Consider the following 23,963-nt stretch of genomic DNA (forward strand, 5'->3'; position numbering starts at 1 on the left):
AGCATCCCCCACCTTCCCAGTGAATTGAAATTGAAATTTTTCACTGCTGTAACTTGAGACAGAAAGGAACAGATAAGAACCTTTAACTCCTGCCTTCTCTTTGTGCATATTGTTTTACGTTTCAAGTAGTCTTGCTTAGAAGACATTACAAGATATATATGCTTATATGCATAGAGATAAAGTGAAATACTTCTTCATACCTTCAAAGTAATCAGCCCTTATAGACTGTGTCTTCCTTGGTGGTTTCACACAGAGATGTTTATTTTCATTGTTTTTGAACAACGCCAGGCGCACAGCTGGGTCTAGACGACAAGAACAAGTTGAAATCAAAGGTCAGACCTGGCTCATTCATTCCTTCAAGCAATTTTTCACCTTTTAGCCACTTAATAAATGAAAAACGAAAGTCAGTTTTATATTCACAAAGGATTAAACTTTCTAAAATAAAGCAACATAAATACATGTGCAACTGAGAACCAAAGTGATTATTTTGAAGGACTTTAACACTGTTGATCTTTTAGCTAGCTCATCTCCAATTTAAAAATAAATTCTAAAGCATATATTTGTAGAAAATATTAACAACATCTGTTTTTAAAGGTTGAAATTAAAGCAGAAATATTAACAGAATGTATGCTGAGCACTGTTTCTAAAAACTTTTATTCAGAGTTATTCAGTAGTCTATATAAGTCATTTACACCTAAAAAATATCAACAGAAGACAGTTTACTTTTTGAGGCTAAACTTGCAGATAATAAACTAGCCTTCTTCCATGTCCCATCCGTACTTAAATAAAAAATACTGCTAAAGTCTATAGAGTCATCTAGGGCCACAGTATGAAATATTGATTAGTTTCATAAGTGTTATTTTGAAAGCTTTTCAAAGAAACAAAGATAAGCACAAAATTGTATATAAATCTAGATAATGCATGTTTCTAATTAATGAAAGCTAAACTAATACAAAACCACACAAACAAGGATAGGTGGTTTTTATGCGTTATTTTTTCATGTGAAGGAAGAATTGTTTTCTTGGCAAAGGAGGAAAGGAGGAGTTTAAGGGAAACAGTGGATTAAAAATAATGTGAAAAATCTATGCACAGCGCAGAATAAACCAGTCAGTTACTTAAAAAAAAAAAAAAAAGGAAGGACTGAGAAGAATGTAGAAGCAAAATATACAGGGTTTTGTAGGTGTGACACTAAGCATCATAAAATGAGTAACAGTCAATGGAAAAATCAAGCAGCTGCTTCACATGCTTAAAAGAAGAAGACAATAGCACAAGTAGAAAAATATTACCTCAGGAATATCTGACAAACAACGAGGCAGAAGCAGTTTGTCTACAAAGGTGACCACAAACTCTTAGAAAGGAGCAGAAATTAGTAAAAATAAAGAAAGAAAACAGGGATAGAACCTATCAAGAAAGTAGATGTGGCTAGGAAAGGCCTAAATTTTCACAAAAAAAATGCAAGTGTGGCAAAAATGATTATATGAGACACTTCCAGAAAAGATAGAACAGGAAAACAAAGGAGATGGAAAGAATCAAACAGCATTCAGACAGAATAAATTTACATTACTAATTATGTCTGCTGCTTCATTTTGAGCTTGTTACAGGACCTTGACCATGTTTACTGAGAGATATTAAAAGAGCATTATTAGTACTGCAGCCAATTAAGTAGCTTTTTGTCCTGGTTTCCTTGTTTATGGAAATAAAGGATCAGAATGCCCTGTTAAGTCAGTGGGCAATTTATTTTTAAGTTTAATAGCAATTTATAAAGTTGGTTTTGACTAGACCTCTATATTTGTAGTAGAGGCTTCAGTTATAAACTAGTGGAACATACAGAGGTCCCTAAGCGCTCCACTTTCTCTCAGATAATGCTCTCTTGACACAAGTAAGATGATGCAGACTTACTGTATCTTTGCCTTCTAAGTCCTGAGAAGATGTCTAATGGGGTGTGGATATTTTAAGAGATAACACATTGACAAAATATGCCAAAATATTATGGCATTCTTGGTTAGACCACAGAGCAGCAGCACTTGGTTGTCAGGATGTGCTTAATGGTGCTAGCCTCTACAGATCAGCAAACTTGACTGACGAAGGAATAATGAAAAATATGGATGGAAATAATGTAGGTCATGCCTTCTTCCCAAGGCAGAACCAGAGATACCATACATTTTGTTACCTCCAATTGTCTAGAAGAACCTCTATCATCTTGTTGTTTGATGATTACAGATTCCAGATTAATCCAGACGATGTTAGATTTTAACCCACTGTTACTAACTAGAGTATACATGGAAAAAAACGACTGAAGAACCACAATAATTATTAGCCCCACTGGATTTAAAGGTAGATTATTAGAATGATTCTGGTAACAGGATCACTTTATTCACAAAGCGGATTGTCACATTTGTAGATACTTTCACTTTGCATAGATGGATAAAGTAGGCCTATATTAGCATGTCTCCCAAATAAAAAATAAAAATTTGAAGCAAACTAGTGTTCTTCAAGCTAGCAAGTGTTTGGGGGAGCAGATCACAGCAAGATTTATAATAAAAATATATTGAAATAGCCATACATTTTATAAAAAATGTAAAATTTGAAAAAGAAATTGAAAATCTGAAATGTTGTGTAACAGAAGTTATAAAAAATATGTGAAGTATTAATTACTAGTGTGCTTTCTACACTTGAAAGATACATAGCCATACAAGTACTATACACAGAGAAGACATACAGAATAACATTTGTCGTATTTACAACTCTTCCAACATCCAGCGTGCAGTGCTGATTCAGCAGAGGGTTGATAAAAAGACTTCCAACTTCTTCTAGCACTATGCTTCTTACATAACTGTGCCATTCTTTAATAGAAGACTGATGTAAAAGTGACAAAATAAATTAAAACCTCTTAAGATAAAATGTGATTGAGGATTTCCAAAGTATTTTTTATTAACTTAGAATAATTCCTGAAATACTACACTTTTTTCCTATATGAGTCTTCTAAAATTGTTCCAAAGTGTTTTGAAAATGTCATCCTTCCTTTATCCAGCCTCCCACCTTATTCTATGAAAACTCCAACCAGTCCAAAGTTAAACTATACCAAGAACTTTTGGGTGAAATCACATGAAGTTATTAGTGCCAACCGAGATTTTTCAGACACTTATTTGTGCACGAGGGCACCTGCAGTAAAGAAGGTCTACAAACTGGGAAGTGAGAGAAATGATGAAAATAGTTCTTCTAGGAGATTTCTATTAGAAGTTTTATTTTTGAATCTTCGTAAAAGAACATAAATAATCTACAGGGGTTTAATACTGTGCCAGACTACTTGAATTTGTACCTACCTGGATCACCTCAACCATTGCCTACAGCTCTTTTGTTATTAAAAATGGGCCCTTTTTTTCTATCTCGTCCAAAATGTAGGCAATATTACACAGATTACTTTATAATACCAGTGCTTTTTGGTCTCTGAGTGAGCTAGGGAAATTAAACTGTGTGTATGCTTTGATGACAAGCAATCAAATGTTCTAGACTTCACACAGAGAACTGTGAAAGAATACAATAGTTCAAAATCATACAACTATCTTCCTGGATTCTGGCATGCTCATTTAAATGTGGCTTATTAGATGATGATCTGTGCTGGCAATCTAGGAACCAGGGAGGTAATTTAATGCATATTGCTTGGCTGACTCCAAATATAGAAGATAAGTTGGACAAACACAAGCAATTTTATAGAAACAATATGGAAGAAATAGTTACTGCCTGATCTGCCACCACATTTGCTAAACAACTTGATAATATATGAATCTCAAAAAAATTAAATGTTTGTAATTAATTTTTGTTGTGCAATATCTGTAATTAGAAAAACATTAATGTATCTGTGCCAATTTTAGTGAGTTGATAAATCAAAGTAGCAGAGAGTGACAGATGTTTATCTATAAGACAATTCAATTTGTAAATTCATTGGAAGAAAGACCACATTTTGTTCCATAACTGAAGAGCCAATTAGAACTCCAACTCATCCATCGCTGGAGTTCCTAGATGATACTGCTACATGGGACACCCAACAACAACAGAAGTAGCTTTTTTTCTGTTACTAAGAAAATGTAGACCAGTGGTCATTTATGTCATGTATAACAAGGAATAGTAATATCCCCCAGATTTTTATTCCAACTGTTGTTAATTCAACAAATCAATGCTGTGTAATCAGATAATCTACTTTGGGGTTGTGGGTTTTGAGGGAAGTTGGTTAAATTTTTTTTTTTTTTTTTTTTGGGTTTTTTTGGGGGGGAGGGTTGTTTTGTTTTTGTTTGCTTTTCTGTTTTGTTTTGTTGGGTTTTTTGTTGGTTTTGTTTGTTTGGTTTTGTTCAATTTTAAATTATTTTTAAATTATTTTTTATTTTTCAATTTCTAAACTAGAGCTGAAAAATATTTACTGACCTCTCTGAAATATCTTTAGCCCTGTGTCCTGGTTCTAGAAGTCAAGGCCTACTCCAGCTGCTTTTTAGCTGCTTTTTTTTACCTACCTATGTGGAAGTAAGAATTAGCATCTCTTGCTTCCAGTCACAGACAAGAGAGCTTTCCCTTGGAGAGAAAATGGTTAAACAAGAAGTAACACAGCAGTGTAGCAGAGACAAGCTGAAAGCAAGACAAGGCTTCCAGCCCTCTTAAAAGAAAAATAAGATAACTTTCAGAATCAAGGCAACTCAAAGTTAAGCAAGAAATTCTGTCCTGTCATGCCAAGATGTCCTTAGGAAGCTAGCATCATTATGAGTCATAGATGCTTAATTTCTAAGCACAGTGAGGTGCAATAATGTCTGCTGTATCTAGATTTTTAATTAGAATTTACAATAGAATTTTATGCATGATATACAGGAATATTTATGACATTATGCCAATTTTACTTGGCTGCAAAATGTCTGGTTTCTTGCCCACACTTTTTGCATTATCTTAGTGTAGAGTAAAAATAGTTGAAGCAGACACAGCCTACATTTGGTATCATTAAATACAGGCCACAACTTTATTTCGCTACATAAACAAGCACACAGAACTGTAGTGGATTAGGGCATAACAGACCTTAAGGCCATTAGTTGGTGGGACTGGTCTACTGCAAAATAAGCATTGACTGAATCACTCCTTATTACAAGGTTATGCCACTTTAAGCTCTTCCTTGCAATACAAACCACAGGATTCAATGCACTTGCTAGTGTTTTCCATATTTTTTTCACTACTGAGAAGATACATGGCCAGACATATGAGGTAAGATACTTCTCAGTTACTTCTACACATCTAGAGTTTAACTTTGTACTTCAGCCAGTTACTCTAGGCTTTGCATAAAAGCAATGGAGAACTCTAAGTGCTTTTACAGTGAGATTAAAGTAGCTTGTTTTTGAATTATGTTTTAGGAGGAAATTAGTAAGTGGCTATTTCTTCCCATAAAGGAATGCAGATGGGTAGCTCAGATGTGAACTTCTATAATTAACCAAATGAATCCCATCACTGTTGTACTAGGAGAAGACAAACATTTTACATGGAAAATGAAAAGGAATAAATTCCTGCACTTGAGGTTGTTAAGAATCGAAGCTGTTCATGACTGTCCAATCCAAGCTTCAGTCCAGCAGATGTCTTGACTGCATTAAAGAGGAATTGTAAAACACTGAATGGAGGCTGATTTGACACTTTGCATTTGTGAATCTGAGGCCTAAGGCAAAGGAGTATGGTAGCATAGGGAAGCAGACAGCTTGGTCTGACAGGCCATTTGTTCCTACAAAATCCATCAGTATCTGAGCATTAGCTGCAACTAATAAGATTGTTACCATAGAAGAGCCCAATGGCACATAGAAGTTGTTTGGGACTATCCTGAAACCCTAAGAGGAAAGCTAACAGTTTATTTGTTAATATTTGTTAACATTTATTTTTATCTGGAACCTTTAGATCCTGTTGTTGGATCATTATTTTCTTGCAGTTTGCATACCTTCAACTATTTTAAATCAGAAAACTTAAAGGGAAACAGCTGCAATTACAACAAAGAGACCTGGAAATTCTAAAGAAATAACAGAAATAATAATACTAAATATAAATCCTACAAGATTTCATATGCAGCTTCAGTAAGTACAAGATGGATGAAGCTCATTTCAGAGGAGATGAAGGTGATAGGAAGCTAATTTCTATGAAACATTATAAGACAACATTGACATCTATTTGTTCAGATGAACTTCAGCCTGTTTTTAAATGTTAGAAGGAATAAAGTGTTTTATGGAATTCCTGCTTCAGTAGGGTTAAACTCACAGCAGTGTCCTAAGACTGTGAACTCTCTCTCCCCCTCTCTACTTATACTGGAATTTCTGTAAGTATTCTAGCATGAGCTGTACCACAGAGATCCAAGAAAGATACTGGCAGCTTAATGGATCTGGTTACAGTTTCCTGATCTGGAGCTGGCTAGCCTCAGGATAAGGTCTATCTGCTCTTAAATGCTGTAAAGTCCCTCTGTTCAATCAGACCCTCAATACTCTGACTTGCTCTCATTACTTCAGCGGGGGTAGCTGATGTAAAACACAACTATACACATGGAGATTCTTCTCACATGGCAAATATTTAATCAGGACAATTTTTTAGTGCAACAGCTGAGTTTTAGCCTTAGCCTAAGATAAAAATAATTGTTTAAATTGATAATATTTATTTGCTCCTTAATGACTAAAGAAGGACTAACTCCGTCAGTATGCTGTATGAGAAAGAATAGTTGGCTTGATAATCTTTGTACTGAAAAGAGATCAAGTGTATTTATATTTTCAGTATTTTCAGTCATATTTCTTGGTTGTGGAAATTAGGCTTTCTGTTTAGCTGTAAAAAATATGTGAGAAAACTCTACAAAGGAAAATAATGTATACAGGTTATTTTCTTGCTTGATGCAATAGAAAAAAAAATCTTGTATGAGGTCAAGAAGAGAAAATTTGAAACGATAAAAACATTGTGCAAAAGTTTTGTTACTTTTTTTAAAACTAGTGATATACTTTGAGAATATTCCAAGTGATACATTAAAAAGCTCAACACACACATTCCATATTAAATAACCTGAAAAAAAGTTAAAATAAACATATAAAAAAGTTCATTAGAATTATAACAAAAATAGGATAGCAAATTGGATATGCTCAATCAGACATTTATAGCTAGATTAATTACTACTAACATAAACCAGAAAGCATATAGAGAAAAGATGAAATAACTTAACAAGCTCTATTCATTAAAAATGATACTGAGGCCATCAAAAGGAACATATGTAAAAAACTCAGCTGCACACCAGATACTTACTACACTGGTTTTTTTTTTTTTTTTTTTTTTTTTTGTTTTTTTTTTATTTATTTTTGGTAACATGGTAAGGCATCATGAGAAACGATCAATATTTAAATAATCACTTTAATCTCTTACCCATTTGATCCCCTTTCCATAACAGTAAAGCATGGTTTGTTGATTACATTTCTCTACACCACAGCCTCCCATTTTTTTTTTTAGCTGCCTGTCTTTTTTGCCATATTTAGGCATGATATTCAAAGTAGAAAAACTTACACAGAGAAACACTTTTGTTAACTTTACCTGTAAGCTGATTTTTTTCCCCTCCCAAGAGCAAAATTTCATTCAATATTTTTAACACTTAATACAGACAAGATTTGTAAAGTTATTCTTAAGAGGACACTTAACTGAAACAATTTTTTAAAATTAAGTGCAAATAAAGGTACACTTTCAAAAGACCATTTAGTGTTCTGTCCTATTGTCATCCAGCGTCTCACATACTTTAAGTCATTTTTATAAATTGTTCTTGCATAAGTTTCAACCCGAAATTCCCCCAAGAGAAAAATACAAGAAGCAGAAATACAAATTCCACATCTAGATAAAGAGATACATGAACAAAAAGAATAAAAATTTCTGTTACAGATAGCTGCCAAATACTCAAGTTCAAAATTCAATAGAATGTTTTTTAAAATCTGCATATTTTATCACTGGAACAAATTGATTTATTTTTAGAGATTTAAACTGAGTTATTTTTACTGAATCACACTCTACCTTTATTCAAATTAATGTTTAGTTTTGTGCAAGCAAACTTTTTAAAAGAGACACTATTTTAAGTTTAAGGATAGAAACATTATATCAATATAACCATTTATTTAACTGTTGACTTACCTAAGTTTTTATTACTATATTTTTTGGGCTTCATTTTATAGGCCCTCTTCAGTATTAGCTGTGCAGAATTATCCTTAAAACCCCTAGGGGGAGAGAATAACTTATTTTCACTTATATTACAATACATCAGCTGCATATTATTGTATAATGTACTTTTCAAAAAGAATACAAGTGTATAGTACTTCTTATGCATGGTATGAATCTTTTGAAATGACACATCTGCAGCACTTATCTTAATATGCAGTTACCACAACTTAATAAACTGGTCTACCAGACACTTGTAAAAGTCACTACAATAATTTTCACTTTCATAGAAAACTGAGATTCTTGAAAGGTAGAACCTAAAAAAAGCAGGCAACATCCACCAACTACACTGTATCTATTTCTGGAAGTCACTACATAAGTAAAGTAGCTTAACATACCATTCCTCTGAAATTGTATCTTCTCTTTCAGACATGAATGAAAATTTCTTTTTTTCCTTCCAGTCAGAAAGCTCTGACATTGTTCCCTTCCCTGAGCTGAAAACAAAGCATAAGAGCAGGTAAATAAGGAAGGGTCTTGGGTGATTGTTTTGCAGCCTTCGTCATTCTGCAAATTGTTTGTGTCTTTTAAAGGCACTTTTGAAGCTTGGAAATAATACAAAAAATCTATTTTAATACTCCAGGAAGGCTTTATCTTGGAGAGTAATAAAAGTCTGCCATCAATTTGAAATGTTTACATTTCAATTACTTGAGGCATATTTCAGTCCTTTCTCTCCAGAAGAATGCAGCTGTGTAAGAAATCCCTTTTAATCTTTATCTAGTCTTACAAATCTCTGTTTCAACTTCTATGTTATCATATATGCGAAAAAAAAGTAAGTTTTACGACTTATAGTCAAACCTAGATAAATAAAAATACACATATATTCTTATATTTTTGATTCTGGTAGTCAATGAAAAATAACAACTTAATTTGGTTTTAAAAAGTAAATACATTTTAACTCCTCTAAGATCATATTAATCAAAAAGTAGCAAAAGCATCAGAAAACTGCCTCAAGCTCTCCTTTTGATTTTTGATAAATCCAAATAAACTAAAAATAATGACAAAAATATATTATTTAACTTACCTGTTATGAAAGTGGATATTTTCTGCTGAGTAGGAATGCGGTCTGTTAACACACTGCCAAACTTCTTGTGGTGACAATGGCAAACTACTTGAATATTCACTGGAATTTGAAGGTCTGGAACGGTTCTAAGTATAATAAACAACAATAAAAAAATAAAATTAAAAAAAATGCAGGTGATAATTCCTGCAAGTTTGAGTTTAAAATGCACAGGTAAACCTGCATCAGGGTTTGAAGAATCTATAACATAATGGATTCTTAGTGGTGATATGCCTGTTACAGACCTTGCCTTCAGCTAACTAAATAGGGCAAAAAGGTGACTTTAATTATATTTTACATATGCAAAAATAATGAATTATACATAAGACTCCTATCTTTTAATTGGAGGAAATAAAACATTAGTAATACTATGGTTGTAAAAAGTAGAGAAAATCCTACCAAAAGAAAAAGCTAAAACTTCAAAGTTTATCAAATAACTAGCAGACATTACAGTTCAATGACCTTTAGCTGTTCTGAAAACATTCAGCTGTTGTCACATAATGCAGATCTTAGTATTTTTAAAGTTGTGTGTCAACTAGCAATTTTTAATCCACTGCCAAATGTACAGACGAAGAACATCATCTTTTTTTTTCTGCTACTGTGAAGTAAAGTGTTGAAATAAATCCAAAATAAAGAAAAAAACTAAGCAAATGAAAGAAAACCTAAAAGAAAAATTGCATCTGGGGATGAGGAGGAAGTCTGAAACTTCTAAAAGTAATTGTGTTTTTCAAGTCAATAGATTGTCATATTAATCACCCCAGAATAGCATATCTTTAAGGAATGAATAAAGACTGAAGAGTAAGAAGTTTCTGTGACATGTTACCTTTGGCCAGTGCAGCTGGTTTGAGAGCAGGAGTGTTTTTGAAGGGAAACGGGTGGAATCTAGAGTTAGCCATTCCTTCTCTAATGCAGCCTGCATGAATGAGTAAAGTCAAATAGTGCACTGATTAAATCAGTTTAGTTTTGATAACTTTTGCAAAGTCTCTTTTAAATTGTCTTACAAACTGTTTCAAGTGTTTTCAAGTCATATATCAGAACTGCCGCCTGCAGAGTAATCACACTTAAAGCACCTTTGGAGATGCTGTGTTGTACTGTTTTATTTTAAAAAAATCAGATTAACAGTATTTGTGGATTGTGGAGGTTGTGGGGGGCCTTGTTTTTTTTTTTTTAAACAAGATGCATCCCATCCTTATATTCCTGTAATTTTATCTCAAAATCCTTAGTAAACTCAAGGTGTTAAAAAATACTGCCAAATTTTGAAAAAAAGAAACCCAGACCTACAGCACTTAAAGGTCTAAAGAACATGAACAGCTTTGTTTGCTGTTTTTGACTAATTGAATACATCCAGGTGTATGTGCCTGATTCTGTCAAACATGCTTTTGTTGAGTTGAACTGAATTGGTGAACAATTGTTACTGAAATTTAGGGTTAAAAAGTGAATGCTCTAGATACTTATTCCTTCAATTAATCAACTTTATTTCTGATGTAAGGGAATAATTTGCAAACTAAAATAATAGTTTGGAATGAAGACAGGTGACAGAATTAGATGCTACCTGGTGTTTCTTGTACTTCAAGGCAGAATTCAGTTTTCTTTCATAAAACTTAACCTGTACTTGACTTATTCTTATACATCCTTGAGTTTTTTGACTATATGTTCTTTCAATGTATTCTGATAAGTGAGACAAGTAAATCACTCCCACACAGAAGTAAATACTTTTGAAGAATTTGGCTTCACTTACACAGGGCTCAGTCATTCAGGCTGTTCTTACTCTAGCAGCAAATAGTCTGGGGTTGATTCTTTTAAAAATGTCTAATTTATAAAACAGGACTACCTTTCTGCCATGCACAGAATATTTCAGATTGCACTGATTACTGACCCTGAGAAATTATCCTAACTTTGGACACCTTACTGTTTAGTTTGGGTGAACTCACTCAAGAAGGTCTTTCAAGCCCTTTGAAAATCTGAATGACAAAAGGCTAATTCTCCATCTATTTTGAAAAGGTAACTTTAGGCATTGTTTGCATAGTTTGGTGTCTCTGTGACCATGCTTTTTATTTATAAGGTAGCTGTGAACGAGTATTATTCTTCCATTCTGATCCAGCCTTTCAAAATAAATTTTCAATAATTGGCTTTATTTTTGTGTCTTAAAAGGGACGCATTCCTTCATCTTTGACATGTGTTTCTGGAATTCCCTATTCTTTGATTACAGCATGCTTTTGTTTTCATTCTTTTATTTAATAAATATAGATAAATTATATGCCCTCATTATTAAATGATGATGTCTCCTTACCACTTTTCCCCTTCTTACCATTTTGATTCATGCTAAACGTACAACATTATCATTTTTACCACAACTCCTCTCTCAGGTGGCTGTATATGTTAAGAAACTACATGACACTGTGTAGTCATGACACAAATAAAATGCATCACAACCTTTAACTGTTAGATTTGCCTACAAACCCCTAGCCTATCTCTCCTCAGTGATTACGCTTACATTGATAACCACTGAGTGGCTGATTCAAACAATTTTCATTAAAAAAAAAGTCACAGTTAAAACCTATTCCAGAAACAGACTGCAGTAAGTGAAATCCCAAAAGCAATCATTTAAAGACGTGAAATTAGTACAATTTGGACACAGAAGACCAACAAATCTACGTATCAGCAAAGACAAAGCTGTGACATAGTCAAGTTTTGCAGCTGCCTGAGGTCTATGGGCAGAATGGTCAAAATGAATAACTATGAAAAAAGGAAAAAAACCTGACCAATGCAAATCATATTTCTAACTTTTCAGATGAGAGTTTAGGGGTGCAATCCAGCCACAGGTCAACTGAATGTCTGCAAAAGATGTTTTCAACTTTACTGGTATATATAGACACAAGACAATGGCAAATTTAGGAAGTAATTTTTTCTTCCTATGTTTGCAAAAGAAGAGAGGTAATTTCCACTTTTTGTACAATTTAAATGTCAATCAACTTAATTAGTGTGTACGGTGATGTGTCTATTAATTACCTGGGTATTTACATTAATAGTGACTATGATCCAAACTCTACTGTCAGCTTTCAGGGCAAGACTGCATCCTAGTCATTTGAATTTGTACCTCTCTCATGATACTGTTTGCGACAGAAATCAATAAAACCAAGAAACATGAAAACTGACACTCCAAATTTGTTGTTAGTTTTTCTGGAACATGAAACACCCAAGCAGCGCACAGATTCAATCCTTTTGCTTTATAGTTGTACCATAACCCAATTAAAATTCTTTGCTTTTAGTATTTAGGTCAAAGCTTTTCTCACAAGTATTTTCGTAGCTCAGTGTTTGCCATTTTGTAATTTAATATTCTCCTCAGTATTTTTATTCATTTCATAGTCTATAAAATGTCTTTCAGTGTACTAAGTGTTGAAAAGAAGTTATCAATAAAAATATAAAAGTATAATTCAAAGGTATAAATAAGCAAGAGAATAAAAAAGGGGATTTATCATTAAGCACATTTGGAACTCCTATAAATGTGTAAGATATTTAAAAAATATACCACACTGTCATTTGCTTTGGCCAAAAAAAATAAACACATAATAGATTTTCAAATACATGCTCTTCCGCTATATTTATCCCTAGAGATTTTGACTGCACTACATTCAAGAAAATTCTGTTCACATCTTTCCCATAAACACAGTCCTAAATTATAACTAATGTGAAGGTTAAGACAGTTTTACTAATACCTAAGGCTAAAAAATAGATTTATTTCTACTAACATTCTCCACTGAAAGCAAAAAAACCCCAAACTTAGATGAACTAAAAAGCAAATAAAATTATAATGTTGGATTGTATGATCTTCAAAACCAGGCATAAACAAATTATGTATGTTTAATTCTAAAGGAAAATTAAGGAATTGATTTCACAAATACTGAGGTATATAGCACAGCTTTATACATATATGTAAATCACATACAGTCAATTTAACATACATTAGTTTACTTAAAGATATCTTTTATGCTTCTGTATCTTCCATACTTTATTTCCAGTATATGTTTCAAATCAAATACAGTATTGATTACTTTTTAAAAGTTTCAATTTTCACTAGCACACAAAACATACACAGTCCTTTCTAATTTTTTTACTTAAACTCCACAGAAATAAATTCACTTCAACTTCCTGCTTGAAACATATTTTTAGTACTATTAAATACAATACACTTATCCCTGATACCATTCCTCAATGAGAAGAAGGTGTGAATATATTTGGGTTTAGGGTTTTTTTCTCTGAATTTTAGCAGTAAGTCTTCCATAGTATGAACTATTTCCATTCACCCATTAGGATCAAGAACTTTTTATCTTGATTAAAATACATTTATTTACCCTTTGAGAGACTAATCCAAAAGTTTTCCTTCTCCCCTTTGATCATGTAGCTCATCAATGAACTCTGGAGGATTCCATGGAATATTATATGTAACTTTTTTCATTTTGTTATTCCTTCCTTTCAAATATTTATTCTATCCCTTCCTTTGCAAAAAGTTATTACTATTCATCAAGAAACATTAAACTTCTCTGGTCTCAGAAACAGATGCCAATCCTACAACCATCAAAGTAAGTGAGAATGGTTCTACTACAACAGGGACTGAACGAGCTATTAAAAAGCAGAGTTTTAGTGCAAATGTTATTTATACAATCTAATTCTAGGCACTTTTTATATGCTCTAGATTAGATTCTGGAGGCATTTAATCTTCTATAGTGACTATACATGTAACAAAAAATAGCTCATAGGACACAGTCAAACCTACACTCAGCTTTAAAGCACTTCTACAAGTAACTGTCCAAGCTGTGAATAATGCTATCACACACCGCCTTTCATCTCTCTTAGATCAAGGAGGACCACAAAAGAAAAACAAAAAACAAATCAATCCCCAAAACTGTGGTATGGCTAGAAGCAGAGGATGCAAGAAGATACTAGCAATACAGGCTGAAAAGGTATGTATTTGATACATGATGACTGTTCTGGATCAGACCAAATATCTTCATTAGTACTCTGCTTCCAGAAGAATTCAGTAGCAGGTGCTTTTGGAAAGAATGAAAGAAGCTGGGTATGACACAGAAAATCCTGCTGCTGTTATATTCTTTCAGATCTTGCAAATATGTTTAAGGACATTCTGCTAACATTTAGGAAAAGATTCCTCAATTTATAACAGTAATCTAACTTCTGACAAATATAACCATCTAGCCAGTGTTTGCAAGGTCACCTCTATGTCGATCCAGAAAGAATGCAAATCATTTACATAGCTCAGAGCATGTAACTGCTGAAGTGGTGTAGTTTAACTCCAAAAGGCCCCCATACTGACTGCTATGGGAGCTGAAGCTACCTCAAGTTCCTAAACATGGGAGGCCTCTGAATTGCAAGATGAAGTTTTTGAAAATTAGGGAGAACTAACTCTTTGTGCCTCTTTCATTTCCTCATTGACTCACTCACCATTTGCAGGACAGCAATGGCTTAGCCAGGAAAACTGTTTTATTTGTATTTATGTAGTGCTTTTATTTATATGGTATCTTAATAAAAACAGGAAAATAATCCAACAGAATATAAGCAAGTAGAAGAAAATTAATACCTAAAACTCTCTGCAGTCAGAGTTACGACTGGTACCTGAGCATTAAAACAGAATAGCAGGAATGGGAGGGGAAAAAAGCATCTTTTCTACATAGAAGTATTTAAATTTAAAAACTTCACAGGAATACTATGTGGAGTTCCTTGCTTTTAAAAAAAGATTCACTCTCCAGTTCAGCTGCCTGGTTTTGTCCAACCTGATTTTTTCTGGACTTCTGCTCCCCTTAGTGCAGCAGGCCATTTGTGTCATTCTCAGTCAAAATGGCCCTTTCTCACCCAGATTTTACCATGTATCTGCCTTTTCTATATTCAATTTTTTTTTTTTTTTTCCAGTTAAGAAGAATATGTAATAAGAGTAAATAAATAAATGAATCACAATTAGCAGTTCCACTAGTTTTCTCTGCAGAACGCAAATTTAAATAAAATTCTTCAGGGTGTTGAAGTCCTTGATTTCTACTTTCCTAGTTTTTAGTAAGTATATTTGAACAGTGCTGTCAAAGTGTAGTTCACTCCAAGAAAATAAAACAAAAAGTTAAAGCAAAAAGACAAGTAAAAGAAAGTGCTTTAATCCAAGCCACGATTTTGTACAGCATTCTATGACTATTTCAAATAAGCTGACCAAATTTCTTTTTAGGAAATGCATGCCACATGAAGAACTGCTTTTCCTAGTGTTAAATATCCTGTACATTAAATAACTGCTGGGAGACTGGGAGGGGGAGTGGTCAGGGAGAAGGGTCATATGCTGAAGGTTAACCCTGTGGATACTCACAAGGGAAAAGGACATACCACAGCCAGCCATACTACACTGTCTTTCATCTGGCAGAAAGCTGTAACTTTCTGGATTCCTGGCAAGCATTTCACTCCATGGTGTATTTTATTCAGCTCAGACTATCATGCTAGTCCAGGACAACATATTTTGTTTATTTTTAAGCAAAACTTAATTTCTGTGAAGGACTAAGGACTCTTTGCTAGAAATTTATTCTCTAAAAGTGTAAGTAAGTTGCTAGAAATTTATTCTCTAAAAGTGTAAGTAAGTTTTGACAAAGTTCTTAAGAAATAACACATATATAGCTCTGATAGCTGATGCAGATGGACTGGATCATTTTTCTATGCTCGTTTATATATTGTTGATAGACTGTGATTGAAAACTTCTTTTGAAATTAAAGATCTGAATATTTTTGTGTATTTAGCTTTTTCTTTCATCCAATCTTTTCAGGAATCAGCTTGCTCTCTGGGCTAGCTTTTCTCAGAAACTCAAAATCATGCATAAAGCTTAGTTCAATGTCAGAAGTTGAGTATCAATTCACAGCCAGACTTTCTAAAAAATTTCCAAAGCTAAGACAGTATAAAATCAGAACATTCTTAACTGAATCATCTATTAGTTGCATTATTATTCCATTACCAAACACACAAAAATTCAGTCTAAGCGCTATCATTTTAAAATTATATGTAGATGTGCTGATTTTACCAATTTTATAAAAAAACTGTATACAGACTTATTTTCAATTAGATTACTGGACATATATTTTATATAAAAGGGATCCCTGAACTGTAAGCTGTAGGAAAAATAGCCTTTTTCTCAGGATTTGTCTTTCATGCTTTTCCACATATTTTATGTGGTGAAGATAAATAGGTTAGCACCCTAATAAAGGTTATTTTAACCTTTGGCAATGCTTCTTTTTCAACCCTGTCTTCATATAAAACAAGAGGATTAGGAAGGAAAGCTGGGTACGATTGTGTTCGTATGATTGCTAAATCCAAACACTGTTTCAAGCCAAGAAAAGGAGTGAGTATCATATGGATTCCAGAGAAACATCACAACGATTAATTGACCCTAAGGGATTTTAAACACATATGAAAGCTGGTTAATTATTATAGCACATTCTTGCAGGAAAATTAGAGGAAAAGCATAGTTGTATAGTTGTCCATTTATTAGAAGGATATCTTGACAATGACTGGAAAAATCAAAACATTCTGTTAGGAAAAACATTCAAGAATATTTTACTGGGGATTGTCTTCTCCAAATGTGATTTTTCCAAACTGTTTCATAAGCTCTGAAAACTAACTGGTCATTTAAGTTCTAATATATATTTATATTTATAATCATATTTATAATCATAATTATATGCACATATATATTTGCACCTATATTTATATTTGTATTTATACTTATATCTATATATTTATATTTATTATAAGTATCAATGTAATTTATCTGAATATATATGACTATAACTATGGAAATAATTTACTTTGGCATATATAAAAGTACACCAACAATTAATATTTCAGAGATCCTAAAAGTTTTCATTCACAAAAAAAAAAAGAAGTTGACTGTATATACACATAATTAACTCTCCAAAAGTCTGTAGTTCATGTCAGTCAGTTATGACCTACATGACCCAAACTTTTTACAAATGCATTTTTGTCTGACAGTGCTCAAAGGAAGCGCTGGCTCCTACATTTTTTAATGCGTTGTTTTTTTAATACAGGACTAAAAAATACAGATGTTTAAACAGTAACCTCAGCTTAGAGGTTAGAGATGATTCAAGTAAGCATCAGAAATGTATGCTTCAAAAATCTTTTGAGATGAACACCCCCACCCACCTCCATAAACACCAGGGTCCTAGCACTTTCAGGCCAGCTCTAAAATGGCTCTAAGGCCACAGATGCAGTCCTTCCCCATTAAAATGACAAGAATCTTCAGGTCTTTCTGACTCTGCTACACTACACAAACTTAAGCTGGTATGTCCCTATAAGCCTTTTTCCAAGTCCTTCTACCTCTGTGAAAACAAACAAAACTTTCAAGGGGAAATTAATTAAAAAACAAACAAAATAACCAAGGGACCCTTCATCCACACCCCTTAAATGCTGTACATTCAGAGAATACACAATTTCAAACTAAGATAACCCAAAATATTCTATCATGTTTGGGGAATGAATATTAAAAACACAACAGAAAAGAAAGTTGCACTTCAGCTTATGGTTTTGTGAAAGGAAGAGAAGTTAGGCAGAAGTGCAGGGTATAAAAAAATAGATTACTCACAAGTACAATCATCTAACCTTTAATATGTTTCAAAGTTCATGTCACATAAGAAATTTTATTGAATCTGAAGACAACTTTTCCTTTTTTTAAAAGTCCCTATTTCAGAAATAAGAACAAAAAAGTACTTGGAAGATAAAGAGGAAAGAAGGACTAATTTGTAAACATATATTTTTTGAAACTGATGATAACAAATCTCTAATTAAACTAAAAATGCTTATTTCTAAAGAAGATATGTCTCCATAATCTCTCAGCTTCACTTATATTGTTTCTCTTCTATGTCCTCACCACTAACTCTTCTATTTGAAATAATTTATGCACAAATTACTCTGCAAGTTGAAATTTGTTGATTCATAACTGTAGTCTCAACACTTATATGTTTTGGAACCTGCTGCTACTCTCTGGGAAATTCAAGAGCTTCAGAAGCTGATTCTTTGACATGTTTTCCTGTTGTACACTTAGACTTGCGAAATGATCAATAGCTACTGCTATTTTCATATCATAATACAATTTTTAAGTATTTTCCATACAAACAAAATTACTAGACTGAGAACCAGATGTTGGTTTTAACAGAGTTTAGCATTTAGGATTCCTTAGCCCACTCCACTCAGGGACAAACTTGACATAAAATTAAATAGTTTTTCTCTAACTTAAGATTCTGTTATAGGGTACAGAATGGTTGGTTTTTTTTCACCTTCTCTGTTTCCACTAGTAGAAACTCAAGAATTGCTTGGTGAAAAAAGTCCACTAGGACTCTAGATCCTTTCCTGTGGTGCTGTTTCCTAAACAGCCGGTCCCTAGTCAGCAGTGTTTAATGGGGTGGTTGTAGCCCACATATGGACTTTGCACTTGCTCTCATTGAACATCATGAGGCTTTGGTGAGTCTGTCTATCTAGTCTGTGCAGGCTGCTCTAAAGAACAACCTGGTCCTCCAGCACACGCACCGCCATCACCAGTTTGCTATCATCTGCACAATTGGTGAGATTACACTCTGTCCCTTCATACAGGTTGGATTTTGCACCACAAAATACAACTATTTGAGTCTGGAAAACCAGTCAGTTTGCCACTCACCTTCTGGTTTACTCCTTCAGCCCATACTTCAAAAATTTTGGAGAATAAGACTGAGAGACTGTCAATAGCCATGCTAAAATCAAGACATGCAATATGCACAGCCCTCTGCTTATTCATGGTGCCAGTCACCTTGCAATTTAAAACAATGCAGTTAACCAGCCCTTTGCTAAGTCTATTCTGGCTGCTTGCAATCATCTTCTTTCATGGGTTTAAAATGGCTTCTGAGAGGATTTTTCTCACAACCTTCCCAGGAATTGAGATAAGGTTGATTGCCTTGTAGTTCCCTGGATCCTTCTTTGCCTTTCTTGAAGATGGGTGTGATGTCTGCCCTTTTTAGGCACTGGTAATGTCCCCCAGTTGTCATGACCCATCAAAGATGATAAGAAAGTGACCTCAAAATGACATCAGGCAGCTTGCTCAACACCGCTTTGGATGCATCCCATCTATTCCTTGGGACTTGTATACACTCAGGTGAGGTAACCCGTGTGGAGAAGAAAGGAAGCTGACATGTCACTTTCCTCTTTGGTTCCTCTGAAAGTACTGCTATTTAACTATATTACAATATTGGCTACATCAGTAGCCCCTTTTCACAGAGCACAGACCAGTCACTCAGGAGAAATCAGGAAATTTGTAAATAGGCATTACTAAAAAATGTTTTTCAATGGAAATCAATGTATGTGAACATGCTAGGTACCAGACATTTAACGGGAACTTTTAAACACTGACATGTCAGTTTTAAGATTACACAAAAGTTAAAGAACTTAGGGAAGTTATATTAAGTGATTTGAGATCCTTAGCTCAGCTTCCAAGTGACTCCAGATGCAAATTTACTCTCTGAGAACAACTGCTATTACTTCAATTTACAATGATGCATTTGGTGTAGAATTATCTTCCTTTGAGGTTATAGTAATGAGTCTAAAACTCCACAGAACTAAGTTTTTTTTTCACCTTTAGACATTTTCCCATTGGTTGGCCTTTTTATGCAATTCTGATGCTTGACTTTGTCTTTAGAAAAATAAGACTAGAAAGTATAATTAATGACATAACAAAACTTTGATATGTCACACAAGCTAAATAAAATTTAGAAAACAGTATAACATTTGGCTAAATCCAGGTTCTGAATGATATCTTTAGTGTCATGCATCATTAGTGGGCTTTCCTTTGGAAAGTATTTGCTTGAATCTGGCTATTTAACTAAGAATTAGACATAGACAAGCCATAAAGATAGTGACTGTTTAAAATATAAAGGCATTTAAGGTGGCATTAAGATCTGAGATCATATGATGGAAGGCCAGAAAGCAATCAGAGCATATTCTGCATGAGCTGTGAAGCTGGGATGTTAGTGACAGCCACAACTCCTCATAGCTATGCTTGTGTTTATTTTATCAGATATGGACTGAAACAACCTACTTACTAGGCCATGATAACTATCAGATAACTAGAAAACAAGATTTCAGCATTTTTGATAAGTATAATTGCTGAAAAAGGTAGAAAAGGCTTTCTGTATCTGATAAAACCACAGACTGAAAGGCATGCGACTCATTAACATAGCAGCTGAAGAAGCAGGATGATACGAGATGGTTGATACATACTAATATAAACAAATTATCTTCTAAAATGTTACTTATGAGAGCGTTTTTCCCCTCCTTTTTAAAAGAAGAGGACAGATCTAAGGAAATTTTCATCATACACTTTTCTTTGCATTTCTACAACACTGTAACTTTATAAGAAATTTTATGAAAAAAGGATCGTATTCTTTGCAGTATACAATACAGAAAGGCTGGATCCTGATCTGACATCTATAAGCAATTACAAGAGTTAAACGTGTGTAACAGTGTCAAGGTACATGAAATGTTATAGGAACCTTCTAATCCATAGGCTACACTTATTTCCTGGCACTAGGCAGAAAACAGCAATCACTGTCAGAAGCCCACAGTCACAAGCTCACAGCCTGAGAAAAACCACAACATTAAGTATTATCTAAAAAAACCCCAAAACACATTGTGTGTGTCCAGTCTGGACACGTGATATGAATACTAAAGATGGGAGGTGTAAAGAAATAGTTGTTCTAATTGCTGTTTACTTTTCAAGAGTTAGAGCATATGAGGTAGTTTTTATTCCTCTCCCATCCCCCCACATGAAGAACAAGAAAACTGCTACCTAGTTGACATTGAAGGCAAAGGAAAAAAAAAAAAAAAAAGAAAAAAAAAAAAAAAAGGAGTGACTGTGCCTGAGTGTGAATATGTAAAAAAATGTCAAGGTAACTCCTGGTCAATAATTTCAAACTGTCAAAAAAACTTGGAATTTTAAAATTCTTTGCAATCAAGCTCAGAAACAGAATACTACTTTGTCACAGGGCAACAACTTTATTCCCTTTGATGAAGGAACCAGTAATAGATTTCTTGTTAGCTTGGTTGCAACTCACCAAGTTACATTATTTTTGAAAAAGTATGACTAGATAGATCTGATTTAAACTAAATTCAAAAAATGAAGTTTTGAAAAACACAGTACTTTCTGTACTATTTTCCATCAATATTGGTACTTAGCTTGATGAGAATAAGACAGATCCATATCCTGTCTCAGGGTAGGAAAACAAAAATGTATTCAATGGCCAATGTTCTGAGAAAATTGTCTTAAAACTGATCATACTCCATTGGTTCAGCTTCCTGGCAAGTTTAGCTATTTTGCACTTGGCTCACATCATATTCTCATCAAGAAAACAATGCTGATGGTTACATCCCACAGAAAGTAAGCGCTATGTCAAGCACATGTGTTGTCAGATTTTGTCCACCAGAGGTAAAGTCAGCGCTGCCTTGTAGATCATTTGCTACATGGATGGACTGCTGATGAAAGGTTGTCTTAAGAGCAACCTTCTGGAGCATGTAGGCTGGAATTCTCCAAAGTCCACATGAAAGACATGAAAATATCACTAAATACCAAGCTCATACTTTCTGAGACATCTGTTGGCCAGATCTTTCATCTCATCTGGGATAGCCTGTTTGACATTGCACAATACAACAGACAAAAAACACTACTGCCATCAATTGCCTCTGAATGTCTTCAGCAATATATGGAAGCTGATATGAATACAAGAAGATGTCAGTAATTGTTCAGGTGAAATGAATACTATTCATACTATTCTGACCAAGATAAAGGCCCCTCCTCCACGGAATCCATTTTTCAGCTATCTGTGCCAAACCTGTACTAAAAATATACCACTGCTCAACATGGATAAAATTAAGTAAACAGGAGAACTTTCACTAAGACTAGAGTTTTCCCCATTCTGTTTTGCAGCCTCACCATCCACAGAGCACTGGGTATACTGAGTTTATAATTAAAATATTAAAACGCAATTCATTGAAGACTTAATGACTTATAGCATTGTGAAATTACAAATGGTTTAAATAGGTGCTTGCACACTAGTGATCTTGTAGAATGCTAGATAATACTGAATAAAATAATTATGACTGAAATCTACATAATAATGCTATATAAAAAAACTAAACAATGATGGCATTCCAAAACAGTGGACCATTCAAAAAACTTCTGGACAAGCTTTAGTACATACTGGTTTGCAGTAAGGAAGGAAAGGTTTTTATACTTGTCTCTCATTTCATTGACCCTGTCCAGCAGTGAAATCTGCAGTACAAAATCGTGTCCAGATATTTTTCCCTTCCTTCACACCCTAGCATATGCGATCTCTTAGCCCAGCAAGCCCAGTATTCCTCCCTACACACTTGTTCGAGGCCCAACAGATAGCCACTGATATCACATGTCATTATTTGCCTCTGCTTTAGCACTTTGCTTGTTTCTGCAGAAGCAGAAAGTCCATGTGATTTGCTGTTGCCCAGCTGCAGAAAATGGAACAGCTAAAGGCACATGGAACCAGACAACCTAGTAGTGAAGATGGCTAGGCTGGGCTAGGCAGAACACAGTGTATGACAAGAATCATGGACATTTTAAGAGAATACTAATACAAGTTTGCAGTAAGTCTTCCTTGGTATCGCATACAGTTAATAACATGATGTGGCTGTATCATGTATCACTATTTCACACCCCACTGCCAATAGCCCCACTACAGTTAAATCACACATTTCTCGCAATCAAATTCCTCAGCAGACAAGATACGTACTTGAAAATAAAAGAGAAAAAAAAAAAAGAAAAAAAAAAAAGGAAAACAAAAGAAAAAAAAAGAAATAAAAGGAAAAGTATTACAAGTATTTCAGGGTACAATCTAGTTACAGCCACCAATCTTGAACACTGAAATCCTCACTCACTGAACAAAGTATATCCTTCTTGGGCATATACACTGTAAACTTATCATATACATTGCTTTGTAGAAAACCAATGTTCTTATATTTTTCACCACAAGCAGCTAAGGGCCTGAGTAACATTTCAGTCCCCAGTTCAGCCTTTGAGCATGCCAATTTGGACATCAGCTCATGGTTCTTCTGTCGTGATCTGAACCTAAACACGTTCTCTGAGAATTGCTCCCTAAAACCATGTTTTACTTCTTTCCTAATAAACTCAGTAACAGTTTGAAAAAATAAAGGATGAAATACGTGGCAACATCAGAGGGTGATACAGAATAAGGTCCTCTGAACTGAGATGGCCTTTTTTTCCTCTTTCCTCTTTCCTTTCCTTCTTGGCCGCAGGAGCACCTGTCCAAATGAAATTGTCTTGCTGACAGGCAGATGAAACAAAACTGCCCCTATAGTTTTCAGTTTAACAATTAAAATTTAAAAATATCACAGGGTTATTTGAGCTGAACAGACTGAAACAAGAATGGCTCAATTGAATTACAGTATATAAGACTCTGGCCTACTGGCTGAATAATTCAAACCAGGATATTTTCCTTCTTTAATATATGAACAGATACTTCCTTCCTGTGTGAAGAAATAAATCCTCCAACATTCTGCTTTTTATTATTTTAGAAATAAGCCAGGGATCAGAGAACATCAAGTA

General features: G+C 34.0%; 1 protein-coding gene across 1 annotated transcript in view; it reads right to left on the reverse strand.

Moving 5' to 3' along the window:
* The window catches only part of LRRIQ1 (leucine rich repeats and IQ motif containing 1), a 109,435-nt gene that overhangs the window by 42,564 nt on the left and 42,908 nt on the right, over positions 1 to 23,963 (reverse strand). Inside the window, 5 exon segments of the mRNA XM_051621621.1 lie at positions 201 to 302; positions 8,155 to 8,237; positions 8,577 to 8,672; positions 9,260 to 9,384; positions 10,119 to 10,208. Coding sequence (XP_051477581.1) covers positions 201 to 302; positions 8,155 to 8,237; positions 8,577 to 8,672; positions 9,260 to 9,384; positions 10,119 to 10,208 — 496 coding nt within the window.

The sequence above is a fragment of the Apus apus genome, chromosome 1, assembly GCF_020740795.1.
Source record: "Apus apus isolate bApuApu2 chromosome 1, bApuApu2.pri.cur, whole genome shotgun sequence".
Lineage (NCBI taxonomy): Eukaryota > Metazoa > Chordata > Aves > Apodiformes > Apodidae > Apus > Apus apus.